Genomic DNA, 20,870 nt, shown 5'->3' on the forward strand with positions numbered 1-20,870 from the left:
CTGGGTTTTAGAGAAGTGAAATCTGAAGTTGGATCCTCCTAGAAGGAATCTTGTGTATGAACACCAAAGAATCACCCCGTCTATCCTTCAAGGGCCTGAGTCCGTCTCCTCCACCTTAGAGGAAAGGCCCCTTCCTTGTGTGCTAGTGGAAAATGCCAGGGTGAATTTTACACGTACGGCCTTATCTGAGTCCAGGCAAAGCCCTCAGCTCAGGGAGGATCTGGGCTCTTCCTGGCACCCAGCCCCATGTAGTGTTGACTCCTCCAGGGAGTAGACGACCTGCCTCTAGCCTCCCAGGGGCCCCAAAGCTCCCGAACCTGACCCCCAGCCTGGGCAGGAGCTGACAGGGCAAGTGGAGGCTCCTGGCAGGACTCTCCACTGCTCACTTCTCCCTGTCACCTTTTCTAGTCCTGCGGAAATATCTACAAGGGCCTGGCCCAGACCGGAGCCTGGGGCTGCTTCGACGAGTTTAATCGGATCTCCGTGGAAGTCTTGTCCGTGATCGCTGTACAGGTAGGGCCCCCGTGCGACCTCGGGGTCACCTTTGGGAACTCGCTGCCCTCCCACGTCGGGGCTCGTCAGGTTCCCAGTATGGTCAGGTCAGCCTGAGTGGGGCTGTGGCACAGAGGTGGGCGGGACCCCAGCCTTGTCCTTCGGAGGCCTACAGTCTGGTGGGGCGCACAGAAGGGTCAGACACGGCGGCACACTTGTCGCCGAATACGGATGAGGGGACAGTCAGTTTTGCCCAGGGTCCAGGACAGACGGCTTTGTTTCAGTTCGCAGTGGAGCTGGGCATTGAAGTGTGCATAGGAGCTTGTCAATTAGATAAGAGTGCTGGGAGAAAGGAAGTGTGCCCAGGTATTTGGGGAATACCCATGATGGAGTGCAGGACTGCCTAGTTCTGGGCTCTATTTAAACTCTCCATGACTCCATTGCCTAATCCATAGAATGGGTTTGCTGGCAGGATTAGGGGTGAGTGTGGGTAGCTGGCCTCCTTCACTGCTGTTTCCCTCTTGATGTAGACATAGAACTATCCCCAAGCCCTGGAACCAGAGGCCAGCAAGGCAAAGGGAAGATGGGGGCAGTCAGTGCCCCCTGGACTCTCTGGCAGTGCTGACCGCTGCCTTGGGGACCCCCAACCCCCAAAGTCAGTGCACAGACCCCAGGAAAATTATGCGGAGCTCTGAACTGAAGTAGAGGAGCAAGAACTGGAATGGAACATCAGGAGAGGCTCCACGTGGTGGTTTGGGGGGGCGGGGTCCCACCTCCAGGCCCCGCCCTGTTGGGGTGTGAGCCGCACACACCACCGCACACCGGTCTGGCAGGAAAGTCCTGGGCTTTGCTTGGGAGCCCCAGACTCGGAGTGGGTCTTAACCGTGGGTACAGGGCGCCCTCCAGTGGTGGCTTGGAGGTTTGCAGCTGCTCAGCGGGCACCAAGGGTCAAAGGCAGCTAATGGTCCCAGAAATAAGATTTCACCCGATGCTGAGTATCTGATGTGGGGATGGCTACCAATCAGCCCGCCCACGGGTCACGGCCGGAGCAGGAACAGACACACAAAACGGCTAAGGGGCGGAACGTCACATAACGAGGATTAGCCTCGACCTGGAGGAACCCCCAGGGCGTCTCTCTGAGTGACCAAAGCCCGTCTGAGATGGCAAACTGTACCATCCTACTTACTAAGGTTAATGGAAGACAGCCTTACAGAAACGGGAGCAGATGAGCGGTTGCAGGGAGTCGGGGGTTGTGGTGGCAGAGCGGTGGGGGTGGCTGTCAAGGGCGACTACATCTGAGGTCACAGAAATGTCGGTCATCTCCACGTTGCTGTCCTGGTGGTGATGTTGTAACGCGGTCACCACTGGGGGGCGCTGGGGAGGGACCCACGGGATCCCCTCTCTGTTCTTAAAACTGCACGTGAATCTACAATTGTATCGAAGTTTAAAATCCAAAGCTGCAAATCCACAGCCACTCACATGCCTTAGCGCAAATGAAGCTCCGTCCAGCCCATCGAAGTTAGCTGTTCCCGCATGAACCCATCTATGTACCAACCGTTTAGGTAAAATGTGTCCAAGATGCGATTCGGGCCAAAAAGAAAACGTTTAATTTCCTGGGAGAAATGATAAGTCTCATCCCCACTGTCGGCATCTTCATCACCATGAACCCGGGGTATGCTGGGCGCACGGAGCTGCCGGAGAACTTAAAGGCCTTGTTCAGGTGTGCGGCGGGGGCAAGGCCCAGGAGAGCGGCTGTGGAGGGCTGGGTCAACCCAGAGGGGGCTTGGGGAGGCGGGGATGGGAAACAAGGCCGGGGTGAGAGGGGCTAGCTGGCCAGGACCTCTGTAAGGAGCAGACGGTGTCTTCCCACTCTCTGATTCCCAAGGGGTGGAGAGGAAGGTCCCGTTTTAGGCATCACCTGCCCACGGGTCGGGAAGATCCCCTGGAGGAGGAAATGGCAGCCCACTCCAGTACTCTTGCCTGGGAAATCCTATGGACTTAGGAGTCTGATGGGCTACAGTCCATGGGGTCACAAAGAGTCAGACACGACTGAGAGAGTGAGCATGCACACAGCCGATTGGTACAAGGTGATGGGCAGAGACAGGGCTCAGGTGACTCTCAGAGGAGTTGAGTAAAGGGGGCAGGGCCCGGAGACACCCCTGTGCAGAGCAAGGGAGCACCAGTAAAGATGCGAGGGGAGCCAAGTGGAGGGGAGGGGGTCTGGGAAGCTGCTCTGCACCTAGAATCTCTGCCAGTAAGGCTGTGGTCCTCCTGGAAGGTGAGGTCCTGAGGGGCAGGTGGGGGCAGGGGTGGAGGATGGGAGAAGCCAAGACAGACCCCCTGCACCCCTCAGGCCCTGCGCCATGGTGGTCCCCGACTTTGAACTGATATGTGAGATCATGCTGGTGGCCGAGGGCTTTCTGGAGGCCCGCCTTCTGGCCAGGAAGTTCATCACACTCTACACCTTGTGCAAAGAGCTGCTGTCAAAGCAGGTGTGTGACTGTCCGGGGGCCCACGGTGCCGGGGGCGGGAGGGATGACAAATGCAGGCAGCCTGGGCTGCCTCCCAGATGGCTTGGCGAAGCTCCCCAGCCTCGGTCCCGGCACGTCAGGAGGCACGCTCATGCCTGCCCACCCACCCGCAGGATCACTATGACTGGGGCCTGCGAGCCATCAAGTCTGTGCTGGTGGTGGCCGGCTCCCTGAAGAGGGGTGACCCCAGCCGGGCAGAGGACCAAGTGCTGATGAGGGCACTCAGGGACTTCAACATCCCCAAGATCGTCACCGACGACCTGCCCGTGTTCATGGGGCTCATCGGGGACCTCTTCCCCGCCCTGGATGTGCCTCGGAAACGGGACCTGAATTTTGAGAAGGTGGGTATGGCTGGGGTCCCACCAGCGCCTCCTTGCTGCCGAGGACCTCACTTTCCACCATCACTTTCCACCACCTAAGTGGCAGGTACCACACAGGGATGATGGCTGTCTCTGCCAGCAGGCAATGGCCACACGTGCGTGTCTCCCTCTGCCCTGAGCAATGTCCTGAGGCCACAGACTGCCTCTCCAGCCCCTTTCTCAATACTGGAGGGTCAGAAGAAGAAGCAGAAGGGGCTTCGGACAAACCCATCCCCCGCATGGGGTCTCGGTAGCACCCACGGCCGAGCACCTGGACACCCACACGGGCAGGGCCGCTGTTCCCTTCTGATCTCTTCCCTGGCAGGGGGCTCCCCGGTCCTGCATGGTGGGCCCAGCACCCCGTCCTGCCTGCCCCCCCTCCCAGGTCATCAAGCAGAGCATCATGGAGCTCCAGCTGCAGGCAGAGGACAGCTTCGTGCTGAAGGTGGTGCAGCTGGAGGAGCTGCTGCAGGTCCGGCATTCAGTGTTTGTCATCGGGAACGCGGGCAGCGGCAAGTCCCAGGTACGCGCCTTCCTGAAACCCAGCCCAGGGCCCCCGGGGCCCCCGAAGAGTGTCATGGGCTGGGAAGGGAGCTGTGCTGGGTGACAGGGACAGCGGAGGAGGTGCAGAGTGGCTGGCGAGCCTGGTCCCCCCTTAAGACCCTTCTTCCAGGCCTCCTCTCCTTCCGTTCCTTCTCCCTTGATGCTGGTCATCCACCTGTCTGCAGCCAATCCCCACCCTCCTGCCCCCTGCCATCGCCTGGGGCACAGTGGGAAGCAGAGGGTGGCGGCCAGCATTACTGATACCCCTAACATCGGAAAATTCTAAACCAGCCGAGCACTCAGCTAGACGCCCACAGGATGGACAATTATGCTGTTATTAAAGATCATCTCTTAAGACTGCGTAACGCGAGGGATGCTCACTTCAAGTTATTTTTAAAAAGCAGAAACTGTATGAGCCAGTTCTCTAAAAAGGAATGTATGTATGTGTGTGTATCTACACGCATATCCACGTGAACCTCCTCAAATGTCCTTAAAAACTCTTCTCTCAGTGGAAGAGTTGCAGGTAATTTTTCCCAGCGAGCACACATTACTTGTATTATCAGGAACAATGTGAATTTTCCCAGGCCTTGGCACAGCAGCCGTCCGCTGTGCACAGAGGAGCGATCGCGGGGCACCTGGAGTGGCCCTGGGTGTTTTCTGGAGGATGCAAATGCGCCTGCGTGTCTCCCGGGCGAAGCGGGCCCAAGGCGGGGCTTCTGCCCGTGGGTCTTCACAGGCCCTGTGAGCTCGCACGAGGGCCCTGGTGCAGGGTTTGGGCATGGGGCGCAGCCCCCGAGCTCCGCGTGAGCAGCCCCCGCTTGGTGCAGGTGCTCAGGTCTCTGAACAAGACCTACCAGAACTTGAAGAGGAAGCCGGTGGCCGTGGACTTGGACCCCAAGGCCGTCACCTGTGACGAACTCTTTGGCATCATCAACCCGGCAACCAGGGAGTGGAAAGATGGTAACAGAGCAGGGTCCCCGCGGGACTAAGGGGACCAGGGGTCAGAGCAGGCGTCCTAGGCCTGGGTCCACGGCCCGCCGATTTTGCTGTGGATGCTCGGCCGGGCTCCGTGCAGTGAACCCATAGCCAGGCCCCCAAGGGAGACCCTCGGCAGGGCCAGCTGGGGCAGGGGGCCACACATACACACGGAGCATCCTGATGGCACTCACAGAGAGCAGGGAGATCACAGAGGGGAGCCGGCTCACTCCACCAGGCGGGGGAACCGGGGAAGCCACGGACATGTGAGCATCAGCACAGCAGCCCCGAGCAGGGCCACCGCACTGCGGTCCACGGAGCGGGGAGGGACCCAGAAACACAGGCTGGAGCCTCGGGGGCTGGGAACGCTGCTTCCCTGGAGGAGGGCCTTGACGAGGTCTGTGCTTCATAAAAAGAACCCGGGACACTGGGGAAAGGACAAGTGAGGGGCTGGAGGAGAGAGAGGGGCCCCAGGGGGAGGAAGGGGCACTGGAGCGGATGGAAGGAGGGGTGCCTGCGTCCTAGCGGCTCCCCTACCCTGCCTGAGCTTCCGTCACCCCCTTCCCGGGCTGGGCTGGGGCTCTGCTCCAGTCTCCCCTGCAAGGGTCCTTTGCCCCTCACCCTGCTTTCTCTTTGTGACCCTGTATCTGTTTCTGTGTGTGTATCTTGGGTTTCCCCTGCCCCTCTCCACTGGAATGCAAGTTCTGTGAGGTGAGCAGGGGATTGTAACTATCCCCAAGCCCCATGCTCTGAGTCTGAGACTTGAGCACTCAGCAAACCTTTACTGATGGAAGAAAGGTGGGGAGTGAGGAGTGAAGGGGTGGGGTCCTAGTTGGGGTCGTGGCGCTCCCCGTAGGACTGTCAAATCTGAGGATGGACCAGACTTGAGGGAGGTGTTGTGGGGCAGGGGTGGAGGCATCAAGGAGGGGGGCCTTGGGGTCAGGAGAAGGGCAGGAAGTGAGCCAGGTCCCCTCCCGCCTGAGCATCCACTGTCCGGCTGGGGCAGGGCACTGGCCACCTCTGAGAGAGAGGCCAGGGCCAGCCGGCCGGCCGGGCGCAGGAGGGGGCGGGCTGGGCCTTGGCCCGGGGAATGCCCAGGGTGCTGTCAGCGCCCCCATGGATTGCTGCCCAGAGCCAGGCCTGATCCACCCCACCGCCCGCAGGCCTCTTCTCCACCATCATGCGGGACCTGGCCAACATCACTCACGACGGCCCCAAGTGGATCGTGCTCGATGGAGACATAGACCCCATGTGGATCGAGTCTCTCAACACTGTCATGGACGACAACAAGGTGCGAGGGGCCCGCGACCCCAGAGCCGACCCCCCAAAACCACAGGGGCAGGACCCGCTGTGAGTGGGGACTGAGGATGGGGCCTGTCTGGAGCTCTGCACAGAGTGTTATAGACGGTGAGGGGCCAGGGGAAGCCCCCATCCCGAGGCACAGTCCTTGCAGGATGCAGGCCCACTGAGCCCAGGCCAGCTCAAATGCTCTTTGGGCAGCGTGGGCGAAGGGTGCAGGCACGGGGAGCGTTCCTACCTGACCACGTGGTGGGTGGCACCACGTGGGAGGGGAAGCTAATATCTTGGAAGGTGCAGATGACGTCAAGAATCGTCTAAAAGCAGCTTAAGAAAGTGATTCTCAACTGGGTGGAGGAGGGAACCCCAGCATTCCCCAGGAAAGGGAGGAGGAGTCATGGTTTGATGAGGCAAATTTAACCCCAGAGTGAAGTCCTGCATGGTCCACGCACGTCTGGGTGCTCTCCATGGCCCTGGGGTGGGAGGGGTGGAGGAGGTGCTGACATCTAGGATGGCAGAGAGGTGCTGGGTTAGGGAAGCGGTTGGTGGCTGGTGGGATGCAGAGGGTGTCTCTGGCCTCCCCCTCCTCTGAGATGGGGCCTGTGGCCGCCTCAGGACAAGGGAGCTCTTGCAGCTGAAACCCACAGGCCCACGCCCCTCTCCAGGTCCTCACCCTGGCCAGCAATGAGCGGATCCCCCTGAACCGCACCATGCGGCTGGTGTTCGAGATCAGCCACCTGAGGACAGCCACGCCGGCCACTGTCTCCAGAGCCGGCATCCTGTACATCAACCCTGCCGACCTGGGCTGGAACCCGTGAGTTGAGCTTTCGTTCTCCTTCAAACTATGCAGAGGAAAAGGGAAGGGTGGCGGCATTTCAGTGTTGCCTGGGCACACATCCACTCACTCGCTTATTCATTCATACGGTAAGCACCGTGTGCCAGGCCCTCCGCGGGCAGCATTGTCACTGCAATGCAAGGATGCAGGAGAGACGTGTGAATAAGTGATGACATGCCCGGAGACTGCATCACGGCGGCCGATGAAGCAAGTGGAAAGGGAGGGGCTGGGCCTGTCATGGAGACAGGAAGTCTTCCTAGGGGAGCTGGAGTTTGGGCGGACGCCCCCCTGAGAGGAGAAGGAGCTTTCCGAGTGGAAAGCGTTTCAGGTGAGAACCAACATTTAAGGCACATCGGAGCGAGAGTGTGAGGTTCCCAGGGACGGGCAGCAGTGTGGTGTTGGCGGATGGACAGTGAAGCATCAAGATGCTCTTGGCAGGAAGGGACTGGCCTTGGACCAGCCTAGGGGCTGGCACAGGGGCCCTCTCTGATGTGAAGGAAAGAGTTCATGCCAGCAGACGACAGGTGGCCACTGGGGATGGGGAGGAGGGGTGGATGTGAGAAATGTTTGAAATCGTGAGAAATGGAAGGCTTGGCGTTGAACTTGGAGGTACATTTTCGCTCTTGGACCCATGGCTAGCAGTTTACATGCCAGGACGTCCTGCATGGTCTTACGTAGAAACCCCGGTGCAGCGTTCCAGGACTGACAGGCTCACGAGAAACACCGTGGCTGCGCTCATTCAGCCATCTGTCCATCCACCTCTTCAACCAGTGCTTCCTGTGCGTGTCTGACCCTAGGCTGCTCGGTGCTGAGGAAACTGGGTCTCCAGGAGACGCATGGAACGTGATAAGAGATGTGGGGAGGAAGCGCTTCCAGAAGGAACAGGAGGCAGGGAAACGGGAAGGTGGCCTCCTGCACACCCAGGGAGGAAGAAGCCTCAGAAGGGGAGGCGGGATTGAGAGGGTCGCGTCTGGAGCCTCAGGAGCCAAGGACAGAAAGTTGCCGCTGGATTTTGGCAGCTGGGAGCTGACCGCTAACTCAGGCAGAACAGCTTCCTGGCATGACAGAGCCAGAAGCCAGGTGGCAATTCGAGGAGCAGGAACAGGGAGGAGGCCCTCGAAAGGAGGGTCTTTCTGGAAATGAGTCTTGAAGCAGCTGGGAAAGATGAGCGCTGTGGAGCAGAGGCAGGAGGGTTTCCAGGTGCAGGCGAGTGGGGGGAGTCGGGGAGGCGGAGAGTTGGTGCTCTGTGTGCCCAGCTCCCCACACAGCGAGGCGGGGGCTGGAGGGGTGCTGAGCGCCGTGGCCTGGCAGGGGCGGGACTGGAGCCGGCCTGACCCACAGGGGCCTGGGGGCCGCCGAGACCCAGCACCCTGCGCCGTCTTCTTCAGCATCACCTGTCCGCCCTCTTTGCTGGCGTCCTGTGGCCACTATGACCAAGGGCCACAGACCAGGCAGCTGCAAACAATGGAGGGTTATCCTCTTCTGCTTCTGGAGGCCAGAGGTCTGAAACCAGGCCCTGGGAGGGCTGGTTCCTTCCAGAAGCTCTGAGGGGGCCTCTTCCAGGGCTCTTCCCCAGCTTCTAGCGCTGCCGGCAATCCCTGGCTGGTAGACGGGCGTGGCCACTTTGTGAACCTCAGGTGCCCCCCACCCCGCACACGCCTCTGTGTGTCATAATTTCCCTTCTTAGAAGGACCAGGCAGTGGATCAGGGCCCACCCTCCTCCGTGATGTTCCAGTCTTGTTCCAGTCTTACCTTGATTTCATCTGCAAGCACCCTTTTCCCAAATAAGGCCACAGTCACAGACCGCAGGGGGACATGTCTTCCGAGGGACCACCAACTCTGTCCACGTCGCACGTCTGGGTTTTGCCAGGGTGGGCAGCAGACGAAGCAAGAGAACTGGAACAAAGTCCGGGCAGGAGCTGCTAAGATGCAGGGGGACAGAAAGAAGCTGACGGGGCCGAGGGGCACCCAGGGGGACAGCCAGCAGGGGCGGGGAGGAAAGAGCCAGATCAGCAGGGGTGGGCATAGGAGGGGCACTGAGTGGGCTGAAGAAGACGCGCCCTTCGGCTGGGAGTGGTCCTTGGAGCTCCAGGGGAATGACCAGGAGACTCTGAGCGGCTCCTTGGGGACCAAGAGGAAACCTGGGTTTTGCTGGAGAGAAGTGGAGAGGCTAAGAGCCAGCTCAGGGCACCCCTCGCCCCAGAGGAAGAGCAGCGCTCCCGCAGGGGCAGCCATCCCGGAGGGGGACGTGAAGCACAGTCCAAGGGTCCCATGGCCTCCGGGGACAGGACAGGTGCCCACAGGGGAGCCTCTTGTCCTCTCAGTGTTATATATCTGAGCTGGCAGATCAAAGTTGGCACATGCATTTGCATGCACTAAATGTCTCTAACAAGGCAAAATTTAAAATTTTATATATCCGCCTGCAAGATAGAAGGCAAATGCAGCAGTCTATGAATAGATTTGCAAATTGGTCTCCGTTCTGAAGACCTAGTGTACCTGGAATTCGGTTCTTAACTGCACATGGTTGCTTGCCTGTGTCTGCTTGTCAAGTGTTTGAAAATCTGCCCTGTTACCTAGTTAACCCAGGGGCAACAGGGCAGAGGTTTTGAACTCTTGGTTCCCTCATCTGCTGGGGATGTAGTGAGACTCAGAGCTTCCAGAACATGCACTCACTTGCAGAAAGGCGTGTCTGCAGAGGGCAGGCAAGCTGCGTTGGGTAACGTGAGCTTCCTGCTTACGCTCTGGGCATCCTGGAAATGATAGCTTACTGAGCTCATCGGCCAGCACTCTTTACGCTTTTAGCAGGCGCCTATTTAGCACTTACTGTGGACCAGGCCCTGTCCTCCAAGCCTTAAAAATATCAACCCAGGTAGTCCTTCCAAATGGGAGTTATCATCATCACTCTCATCTACGGATGAGAAACCTGAGGCCCAGACGTGTTGAGTAACTTACCCAAGGCCACCGCTGGCCACGCCAGAGCCCATTCAAGTCGGGCACTCAGACTCTGGAATCCACACCCCTCACAGCCGTGGTGGACCACCTCTGTGCAACCCACTCCAGGCAACACGGCTCCCCAGGAAGGCCTGTTGTATTGGTTTGGACTCTTCCACTGAAAGTGTCAACGGGCTCAATTCACCGTGCATGCTTCAGGCATGGCTGGATCCAGGAGTCCAGATACTCACACGATGTGTCCCTGCTCCTCTCCTTCTCTTCCCTTCCCGCCCCCTCCCTGTCTGTCCCCCAGACGATGTTATGAAACCTCTCCTCCCCTCTCTTCCTACATTGCAGCCCCACTGTCCTCAGCATCGGCCACATCTGAGGGTAGCAAGCGCGGCTCCTAGTTGTTCTAGGCAGACAGCACCCCACAGCTAGAATCCCAGGGAAAGAGCGTGCCCTCATCTGATCCTCTGAAGGTCTCAGGACTGGCCCCGTCACCAGGCAGGAGCACCAGAATCACGTGGGAGCCTTCAGCAAGGGGAGGGTCACCAGAGGGACCCCACCCGGTAGCCTGGTCCTTCAGCACCTTCCTGCCTTCCCCAGCGTGGTGAGCAGCTGGATTGAGAGGCGCAAGGTGCAGTCGGAGAAGGCCAACCTGATGATCCTCTTCGACAAGTACCTGCCCACCTGCCTGGACAAGCTCCGCTTCGGGTTTAAGAAGATCACGCCGGTGCCTGAGATCACCATCACCCAGATGATCCTCTACCTGCTCGAGTGCCTCCTCACCGAGAAGAACACACCCCCCGACTCCGCCAAGGAGCTCTATGAGCTCTACTTCGTGTTCGCCTGCTTCTGGGCCTTCGGGGGGGCCATGTTCCAGGACCAGGTGAGCAGCCGGCCACCCAGCTGTGCTCTCCCGGCATTCCTCCCAGGGGGACCCTTCCTGAGCCTCCCTTTTGTCTCCCAACAGCTTGTAGATTATCGGGTCGAGTTCAGCAGGTGGTGGATCAACGAATTTAAGACGATCAAGTTCCCTTCGCAAGGGACAGTCTTCGACTACTACATAGACCCTGACACCAAGAAGTTCCTGCCGTGGACAGAAAAAGTGCCCGCCTTCGAGCTGGACCCCGACGTCCCGCTGCAGGTAAACTGCCCAGAACAGTGACGATGGGCAGCGATTGAGGAGCGGGACTCAGAGCCCCACCCCACACTTCTCATCGGGACATCCAGTCGCAAACAGTTTCCATCAGTAGGACCTTTTCCGTACGACTGGGGGATCTAACACACTGCCTAGGTCTGCAAGTTTGTCCGGAGGTGGGACCTGGAGGCCCGGGTCTGTCTGAGGTCATGGCTCCTCCCCCGACATCTTCCCGCCCCACTCCGCCCCCGACCAGGCCTCGCTGGTGCACACCACAGAAACCATCCGCATCCGCTACTTCATGGACCTGCTCATGGAGAAGTCGTGGCCGGTCATGCTGGTGGGGAACGCAGGGACGGGCAAGTCGGTGCTGATGGGGGACAAGCTGGACAGCCTGAGCACCGACGACTACCTGGTGCAGGCCGTGCCCTTCAACTTCTACACGACCTCGGCCATGCTGCAGGGTGAGGTCGGGGATGAGCCCAGGTGCTCACTGCCTGGCCTGGACACACCCGGTCACTCTTGTCTGACATGCTGGCCCCCGATCCCACTCTGAGTTGCCCCGTCCCTTCTTACCACAGCCCCAGGAGCTCAACAGCTGCCTCTCCATTTCCCACGCCCCCCCACCCACTGGTCTCTGTCCCCATAGTGGGGGTACCAGATCCCACAGGGAGCTCACAGCCGGTCTCGGGTGGCCCAAGGTCAATGGGACACAAGTTTTCTGCCCCCCTGCCTGGGAGCCGTGGTGCCCACCCCTCTCTCCTTCCCTCCCTGGGTGGCTGGAGTCCAACCCGCCTGTCCTTGGTGGCCCCCAGGGCTACCCTTTAGGCTGCTGCCTCTGGGATCGACCAGGCACCGTGGGGGCTACCCCATTCCCTTCTCTAGGGGTTCTCGAAAAGCCGCTGGAGAAGAAATCAGGGCGGAACTACGGACCGCCAGGCACCAAAAAGCTGATCTACTTCATTGACGACATGAACATGCCCGAGGTGGACAAGTACGGGACGGTGGCCCCCCACACCCTCATCCGGCAACACATGGACCACGGGCACTGGTAGGCTGGGGGTGAGGGGTCTGCCACGGGCAGGGAGGCAGGGCTGGGACACAGGACCGGGCTGATGGGGCTTCAGGCCTGGGGGGTTGTGGGGTGGGGCACTCAAGGCACAGAGGGGTCAGCCAGCCTCCCTAGAGTCCCAGTTGAGCTGAAATGTACACCCAGGCCTGCACAACGAGCCACTCCATTGCTTCTTGTTTCAAAAATTTTCTCAAAAAAAAAATTTTTTTTCTCTAGAGCATGAAGTCCAGTTGGCCATTTCACATATAATCGATATTTATTGAGGTTTATGGTGGCTCAGATGGTAAAGTGTCTGGCTACAATGCAGGAGACCCGGGTTCGATCTCAGGGTTGGGCAGAGCTCCTGGAGAAGGAAGTGGCAACCCACTCCAGTATTCTCGCCTGGAAAATCCCACGTCCAGAGGAGCCTCTTAGGCTGCAATCCATGGGGTCGCAAAGAGTCGGACACGACTGAGCGACTTCACTTTCATTTTCATTCATTCATTCATTTAGCTGCACCGGGCCTTAGTTAGCACGTGCGCGATACTTGATCTTTGTTTAGGCACGTAGGATTTTAGTTGCGCTGTGTGGGATCTAGTCCCTGACCAGGGGTTGAAACTGGGGCCCCTGCCCTGAGGGTGCAGAGTATTAGCCACTGGACCAGCAGGGAAGTCCCAAGGTGTTTGGTTTGTTTTTTTTTTTTAACCCATATGCAAGGCATGACCCGGGTGGGTGGGGTGCTGGGGTGGCTCCTGGGCACCAGCGGCAGGGCTTGGTGCTGGCCTCCCCAATGCAGGTATGACCGACAGAAGCTGACACTGAAAGACGTCCACAACTGTCAGTACGTGGCGTGCATGAACCCCACTGCCGGCTCCTTCACCATCGACCCCAGGCTTCAGGTGGGCAGAAACCGGAGTCATCTCGGTCAGCTGCATGAGTCCGAAGCTCATTTGTCCAAGGAGGATGAGAGCGTGGATGTGGGGTGGTAGGGGCGGCAGGCTGGCTTTCCCTGGAGCACGCCCCAGCCCTTCAGATAGCAGCACATTCGTGGGGATGTCAAGAGGCTGCCAGATTTAGCAAATGAAAATACAGATGCCTGGGCAAATCTGCATTTCAGATAAACAACAAATCACATCCCATACAATGTTTGAGATACATTTGTACTAAAAACTTTCTGTGTGAAATTTAGACTTAGCAGGATATCCTGTGCTGTGTCTGTAATCCGGGCAGGACCTCACCTTGAATTACCTTGGACAGATAGAGATCTGACATGTAAGCCCAGGCTGCGCTGAGACACTCTATGGCTTCTGCCAAGTTGTCCCTGAGCGGGATGTGAATTTGGCTGTTTTGAGATGGAATCAGTATCTAAGGCGGTGGTGGGGGAGTGGTTCTCAGCACATGCAAGGCTTGAGGGAACCTGTCCATTCTGACCATGCCCACAAGACATCAGGAGATAAGGACAGAGTCTGCTCCCCAGGAAGGCGGCCCTGCCCCAAGCTGGTCCCCACACTCGGCCTGACGAGGGTCTCTGGTTGTTCTGGGCAGCGCCACTTCTGCGTGTTTGCGGTGAGCTTCCCGGGCCAGGAGGCCCTCATGAGCATCTACAGCACCATCCTGAGCCAGCACCTGTCCTACCGCTCGGCACCCTTTGTGGTCCAGAAGATGAGCAGCCACCTGGTGGCCTCCGCCCTGGGTAAGCCGGCCAGCCTCGCCCCCTCTCCTGTCCGTAAGACCTGCTGCATTATGAGGCCAATGGCAGCTTCATACTTTCCTCTGCTAAATATTTTATTTATACTTTCAAATCAATATTTTTTTTCAATGACGCTATGTTTCAACGGAGGGTATTATGAGATCCAATTGCTCGATGGGGGAGGCGGAAGATAGGAAATTCTGTATATAGCAATGATTGACACATGAGTAGAGCGGCAAAATCCCTCCCCCTGCAGATTTCTTACTTAAATTGTCACCGTCTCACAGTCCATTTGCTTTAGAAACTATAGCTTAAGCTTTGCACTTCCTGAGGCCATTAGGAGTGCACAAGAATCAATGTGTCTTTTTCCTGGAACAGCCCTGCACCAGAAAGTGACATCAACGTTTCTTCCCACGGCCATTAAGTTTCATTATGTTTTCAACCTCAGGGACCTCTCCAATATTTTCCAGGTACTGCTCTCTTAGCGCTATGTAATGCCACCTTACGGCCAATGCCTGATCCACGGATGCTCTCCTCCCTTGCGGTTCTCAGGAGAGAAAGCAAAGTGACCTATGGATGGATGACAGTGATGGAGGGAGATATGATGTGATGATGGTTATGACAGATGGTGATGAGGGTGGTGACCATGATGATGATGGTAACTATGGTGATGGTGCCAATGCTGATAGTGATGATGGTAACTATGATGATGGTGCCGGTGGTGATGGTGGTGCTGACGGTGACCATGCTGGTAGTGATGATGGTGGTGATGGTAACTATGGTGATGGTGGTAACTATGGTGATGGTGGTGATGGTGGTGTTGATGGTGACCATGCTGGTAGTGATGATGGTGGTGATGATGATGGTGGTGATGGTGGTTGCTGATGCTGATGGTAACCATGCTGGTAGTGATGGTAACTATGGTGATGGTGGTGATGGTGCTGATGGTGACCATGCTGGTAGTGATGATGGTGGTGATGGTAACTATGGTGATGGTGGGTGCTGATGCTGATGGTGACCATGCTGGTAGTGATGATGGTGGTGATGGTAACTATGGTGATGGTGGTAACTATGGTGATGGTGGTGATGGTGGTGTTGATGGTGACCATGCTGGTAGTGATGATGGTGGTGATGATGATGGTGGTGATGGTGGTTGCTGATGCTGATGGTAACCATGCTGGTAGTGATGGTAACTATGGTGATGGTGGTGATGGTGCTGATGGTGACCATGCTGGTAGTGATGATGGTGGTGATGGTAACTATGGTGATGGTGGTGCTGGTGATGACAGGGGTGATGATCATGGCGGGAGTCATGGTGGTGCGGATGATGGTGGTAGTAATGGTGATAGTGGTGGTGATGTGATGGTGGGAATGGGGACATTGTGAGTCTGGATGGTGGTGGTGGTGGTGGTATTTCCTCTTATGGATGGACTGAACTAGCCACTGGGTTTGGCCACTTACATCCCCATTTCCTCCTCCAAACAACACATAATGCTCAGATATCCCCATTTTTGCAGATGGGGAGTCCAAGGCTCAGGCAGGTCAAGTCTCACCCATCTCCTCCCATCTCAAGTGTCAGCTCAAACGTCGTGCCCCCAAGAGGCCCCTCCTCCTCCCCACACACCCTGTCCCACCGTCCCCGTGTATGTCACAGCACACATCACAGCAGGCGATACCATGTGACTTTGTCTGGTTCTGTCTCCCCGCTACAAGGGGAGCTCCATGAAGGCAGAGTCCATCCCGTCATCGCTACACTCCCAGAACCCAGGACAGGGGCCTGGAAAATAAGCACCCATTGGACTTGCCAGGTCACTTGGTTGGCAAAGAGCTGAGCTAGGCCAGGCCGGGTAGGCTGGCTGCAGAGCTTGAGCTTGACGGCCGCCTCGAGGCCTCCCATAGTCGGCTCACACCTGATCAGACCCCTGTCCTTTTCTCCACCATCCACCCCATTAGAGGGGGCAGCCCTTAACCCTGTCTGGTGAAGAGGATCCCCCCCATCATCTCTCAGACCACAGACACCCGCTTCAGCCTCCAGGACTTGTGGCCTTGGAAGTCTCTAGTTTCCTGGGCCCCGAGTGGCTACTGTCCCACTCTACCATATTACTTCCTGGGAAAGCAGCCACTGTTCTCATTTGATCCGTGTGCGGCACTTGGCTTGCCTCCCAACACACCTAAGGATGTTGACCATCCCGCGTCTGGGGCAGGGGCTCCTGTTCTCTACCGCAGAGATCCTGAAATTCCCACTGGACCTCGTCCGCCTCTGGCTGCATGAGGCTGAACGTGTGTACGGCGACAAGATGGTGGACGAGAAGGACCAGGACACACTGCGCAGGGTCACCATCGCTTCCACCAAGAAGTTCTTTGATGTGAGTCAGGCCACTAGGCCGCCCTGCCAAACCCAGGAAGGTTCTGAGGGGCAGGGAGAGTAGGGGCCCCCAACAATCCTCGCCTCCTTGCAAGGGCCCTGGGATGGGGATGGGAAGGACCACGTTGGGTCCCCCGAGATGGCTCTGCCACGTGGGTGTGGCCCAAGCAAGGAGGAGAGGTGCTCTCAGCAGGTCAGGAGCTGAAGACCTCTCCCTCCAGCAGAGACAGCTCTGCTCTGGGCAACACCCTCCACCGGTGGGTCTGGGGTTTGCATGGTAGAATCGTTTTTCTGGACTGTTCATTCCCTTTGGGACACAGACCAGGAGCTTTTGCCCAGCAGTTTGCAGGGCCCCTGGCAGCATCAGTGTGGGCCCCAGCAGACGTGACCTGGCCTCCTGAGGCCGTCGGGCAAGATGCCAGGGCTGCTGCTTGGGCTCCGTGGGCCCGTGGTGGCCACCAGAACAGCGTCTCCCCCCTCGCCCCCCACTGTTGACATCTAGGATCTCGGTGATGAGCTCCTATTCGCCAAACCAAACATCTTCTGCCACTTTGCTCACGGGATTGGAGACCCCAAATACCTGCCGGTTACTGACCTGGCTCCTCTGAACAAGCTCCTGGTGGAAGTCCTGGACAGTTACAACGAGGTCAATGCGGTCATGAACCTGGTGAGCCGGGGGTTCGAGTCGGCAGCAGTGGGGCTGGGGCCAGGAGACAAGCGAGGGAGGCGCGTCCTGCCGGTGAGACAGCTGGGGTCTCTCTGGCCCGGCTTCTTTTCAGGTGCTGTTCGAGGACGCGGTGGCCCACATCTGCAGGATCAACCGCATCCTGGAGTCCCCTCGGGGCAACGCCCTGCTGGTGGGGGTGGGCGGTAGCGGCAAGCAAAGCCTCTCCCGCCTGGCCGCGTACATCAGCGCCCTGGAAGTGTTCCAGATCACCCTCAAGAAGGGCTACGGGATCCCAGACCTCAAGGTGAGGGCGTCGCCTCTCAATAAGCCACCCTTGGCAGTGGGAGGAGGGCGGGGGAGGAGGAGTCTTCCCACTCCCCAAAATGGATCATCTGACGCAGAGACTGGGATGGTCACCGGCAGGGTCTTTATCTCAAGACGACAAAGGCCAGGGACACATTTGGCCAGGGCCCACGGCCGTGTGCCGAAGGTAAATGGAAGTGTGGGTTTCCGGTAGATGAGAGCTGGAGTCCCCTCAGATAACAGCAGTGAGGGGGTTGGGTTCTTGCCTCTGGTCATCGCAGCCTGCCTCCTTGTCTTTCCCGGTTTTCCAGATTCAGTCTTTCAGAACCGGTACTAACTAGCCTGCTCAGGGTTCTGCGAGGGCTGCTCTCTGAATTAATTGAATAAACATTAGCTCGAACAGGTCTCCCATCCCCAGGACGTGCCGCCGAGGCTTTTTATTGATTTATTTTTCCGGAAAATTTGCTCTCTCGGGGAACTGTGAGCTAGTCAGACATGATTAGTCTAGAGCTTATCATGGCCGCCGCTCAGATTAGAGCTGAAATTGATTTGACCGTGTCCCACGGTGCCTCTCTCCTTGCCTTGGTGCTTCTGTGGGCCAGGACGAGGCTGGCCCAGGGGACCCGCCTCTGCTCAAGGCTGCAAGGCAGTCACTGGCCAGGTGGCCTTGGCGGGGGGAGAGCCTGGCACCCTGGGAACTCAGCAAGAGGGCGGGATGGTCTGCGGGCTGGGACCCCAGGAAGGATAATGGGGATGGTCAGCTGGCTCTCAGTCCTGCTCTCAGGCTGTGCCAGGGACTGCAGCCTCCAGGTGAGCATCCGGCCTGTCAGAGTCCCCAGTGCAGCTACTCTTTCTATCAAACACTAGCCAGCTCTAATTTTTAAACCCAAGCTTTCAGGATGAGATCTTCATAATGTAGGTCCTGCCTCCTGGATTGAATCAGAGCGTGTGGATTCTCAGCGGAGCCGAGCGGGTCCTCACTGACCCCCCAAGTGGAGAGAATCCTTGCACCCAGAGCTGTGTAGCGGTACTCAGTTTTCTCCACTGATACAACTTCTAGTCTGTTAGCTTAATCATATTGCTTTTATCTTCATGATTGCATCATACTCTTTGCCCTTGTGAGGGCTTCGTTCCCGTTACCTCACCCTGGGACCACCCGTGGCTGTTGCTATTTTATTCCCTGGCATGAGCTACAGCAGCTCTGTGATCTGTGTCGTCCCCATTCACTGCTCCTGCACCCCTGACGAGCCAGCTTTGCACTCATCCCTTGTCATCGTTTATTAAGTAGCTTCTGTAGATTTGGAAGTAAGGACAGCTATAAACAGAGCTATAGGACTGGCATCCTATTAGGGGAAGCAGACTCCTGAACGGTTAGAAGATGTATTATTATTGTTCTGATAGTAGTGTGGCAGTAAGAAGTTAAAAATGTAAATATTGTTGGTATAACAGATACGTTCACAACTATATTATAAAGTCACACCAACAGCCATGGGCCCCCACTAGAAGCCGGAGACTTGGAGGTGGGGGAAGGGTCAGAATCCAAGCCCGAGGGCCATCATGGGCCTCATGGAAAATCCTGGACATGGTCCCAAGAAAACAAGATACCATCAAGGACATTTGGGCAGAGGAGGGGCAGGATGTGGTGGTGTTCTGGGGCAAAGCGGAAGATGGCTTGAAGACAGCAGAGAGTGCTCAGGGGTGATGGTGGGCTGGGGGTGCCGCAGGAGCCCGGGCGACCCACAAAGGCTGGAGCCGGGTGGTGCAATGAGAAGGGAGAGACAGAGCGAGCCCCTCGTCATGGGCCAGCGCTCTGCCTGCACTCGGGGGAATGAGGGCTTAGCTGGGCTCCCACCCACTGGGTCAGCTCCCCAGGCCCCTATACACAGTCCCCAGGCCAGGCAGTGGCATGCTTTTGACTTCTAGGAGCCCTCTTCCCGAGGCCAGAGTAGTGGCCCCTGGAGCTGGGCCGGACCCTCTGAAGAAATGCTTTAAGCTGAGTGAGGGGCCAGCCATGTGTCAGCAGCCCAGGGACCCCGAGGATGCTTCCAGTTTGGCGCTGTGGCGAGCGGTGCCTCCACAAGTGGGCCTCCTCCCCTCGAGGCCCTAAGTCTCCATCTACAGACCCTGCTGTTTCTTACGGGGCCAATCTGCGGGTGCCCCCCTGCCCTGGGTGGTGGTAGGAGATGCTTCAGCAAGACCTCTGAGGGTGTCTTCCTTGGGTCCAGCTCGACCTTGCTGCCCAATACATCAAGTCAGCCGTGAAGAACGTTCCCTCTGTGTTCCTGATGACCGACTCCCAGGTGGCCGAGGAGCAGTTCCTGGTGCTGATCAACGACCTGCTGGCCTCGGGGGAGATCCCGGGGCTGTTCATGGATGATGAGGTGGAGAACATCATCTCCTCCATGCGGCCCCAGGTGAAGTCCCTCGGCCTGACAGACACCCGGGAGGTGTGCTGGAAGTTCTTCATCGACAAAGTGCGCAGGAACCTGAAGGTAGGGGGTCCTGGGGCCTGGAGGGTTCTGGGGGGTCTTCTAGGCTGGGTCTCCACTCGGGGAGGAGTTGGGGGCTGTTCTGCCTCACACAGGAAGTAGAAAACTCTTAGGAGAATTCCAGTGGGCTGCCTGGTGGAGGTGGGCTGTTAGTAGTGCCCTGTGGCCGAAAAGAAGTGGTTTCTGTAGGCACTCCTCCCCCATAGAGCACGTTTAAATAGATCAGTTTACCTTGACCTTCCACGTTCCCTCTTGGGGGATGCTGGCTAAGCTACCCAAGTTAGACTGGATGCATGTTGGGTCCTTCTCTCCCTTCCGGTCTGTGTCCACTAGGACGTCTGCCCTCTCCTCTCCCCGCCCGCAGCCAGGTGGCACTGCTCTTCCCATACCTCCCTCCCGGCAAGGACCAGACCTGCTAAAGGGACCTGCGTCCCTGCTGCCCAGCATGGATGCCCACTCCCCACTCCCTCAGGCACCCAGCCGTCCTTCCCTCGTCGCAAGGGCCACCTCAGGAGGGCTTGGGCTCCCCTGCACCCCCACATCATGCAATGGCCACACTTCTCGCCCAGAACGGGGAATGTTCTCTGCACCACCCCCCAACCTCTGTACTTGGAGACAAACACCACACACAGTTTCCCTTCTAAATGGGATTTCTGCAGAAGCAGCGCCGTTTGGCATTGCCGTCCCCCAGCGAGCAGCCTCTGCATCCTCCTCTAGGTGATCCTGTGCTTCTCCCCCGTGGGCTCTGTCCTGCGAGTGAGGGCACGAAAATTCCCTGCTGTGGTCAACTGCACAGCCATCAACTGGTTCCACGAGTGGCCGGAGGACGCCCTGGTGTCCGTCAGCGCGCGCTTCCTTGAGGACACGGAGGGGATTCGGGTGAGTCTCGGGGCGCAGAGCCAGGAGGGGGGGGTCCCCATCATTTGCCTCCAGGGACAGGATTAGGGTGAGGCACTCGCCTCGGGTGCAAAACTTAATGGGGCACCAAAAACTTCACTAAGATCAGCAATGTTTTAACGCGGTATTTTTTAAAAATCAATGCTGAAACATTCAAAATATCAGACTTATAAACAAAGGCCATCATTTGTTGATCTTGCAGCCCTGAGTCACTCTGACAGGGGAATGGTCATTTCAACCGGCTGGTGGTTCTGGGCTCCACAGGGCTGTTTCAGGGAGGTGTGATGCCCACGTGAGAACAG

At 57.8% G+C, this 20,870-nt stretch overlaps 1 protein-coding gene across 1 annotated transcript in view; it reads left to right on the forward strand.

Annotated features, from left to right (window-relative positions):
• Positions 1 to 20,870, forward strand: part of DNAH17 (dynein axonemal heavy chain 17) — a 97,110-nt gene that overhangs the window by 46,403 nt on the left and 29,837 nt on the right. The window contains exons 36-55 of the mRNA XM_069541994.1: positions 409 to 513; positions 2,055 to 2,212; positions 2,846 to 2,984; positions 3,137 to 3,364; positions 3,768 to 3,905; positions 4,753 to 4,885; positions 6,064 to 6,191; positions 6,862 to 7,010; positions 10,572 to 10,854; positions 10,939 to 11,112; positions 11,363 to 11,570; positions 11,992 to 12,157; positions 12,954 to 13,056; positions 13,703 to 13,850; positions 14,226 to 14,317; positions 16,052 to 16,213; positions 16,715 to 16,879; positions 16,992 to 17,183; positions 19,408 to 19,674; positions 20,389 to 20,550. Of these exons, the coding sequence (XP_069398095.1) occupies positions 409 to 513; positions 2,055 to 2,212; positions 2,846 to 2,984; positions 3,137 to 3,364; positions 3,768 to 3,905; positions 4,753 to 4,885; positions 6,064 to 6,191; positions 6,862 to 7,010; positions 10,572 to 10,854; positions 10,939 to 11,112; positions 11,363 to 11,570; positions 11,992 to 12,157; positions 12,954 to 13,056; positions 13,703 to 13,850; positions 14,226 to 14,317; positions 16,052 to 16,213; positions 16,715 to 16,879; positions 16,992 to 17,183; positions 19,408 to 19,674; positions 20,389 to 20,550 (3,300 nt within the window). The remainder of the gene's footprint in view (positions 1 to 408; positions 514 to 2,054; positions 2,213 to 2,845; positions 2,985 to 3,136; positions 3,365 to 3,767; positions 3,906 to 4,752; positions 4,886 to 6,063; positions 6,192 to 6,861; positions 7,011 to 10,571; positions 10,855 to 10,938; positions 11,113 to 11,362; positions 11,571 to 11,991; positions 12,158 to 12,953; positions 13,057 to 13,702; positions 13,851 to 14,225; positions 14,318 to 16,051; positions 16,214 to 16,714; positions 16,880 to 16,991; positions 17,184 to 19,407; positions 19,675 to 20,388; positions 20,551 to 20,870) is intronic.

This window comes from Ovis canadensis, chromosome 11, assembly GCF_042477335.2.
Source record: "Ovis canadensis isolate MfBH-ARS-UI-01 breed Bighorn chromosome 11, ARS-UI_OviCan_v2, whole genome shotgun sequence".
NCBI lineage: Eukaryota > Metazoa > Chordata > Mammalia > Artiodactyla > Bovidae > Ovis > Ovis canadensis.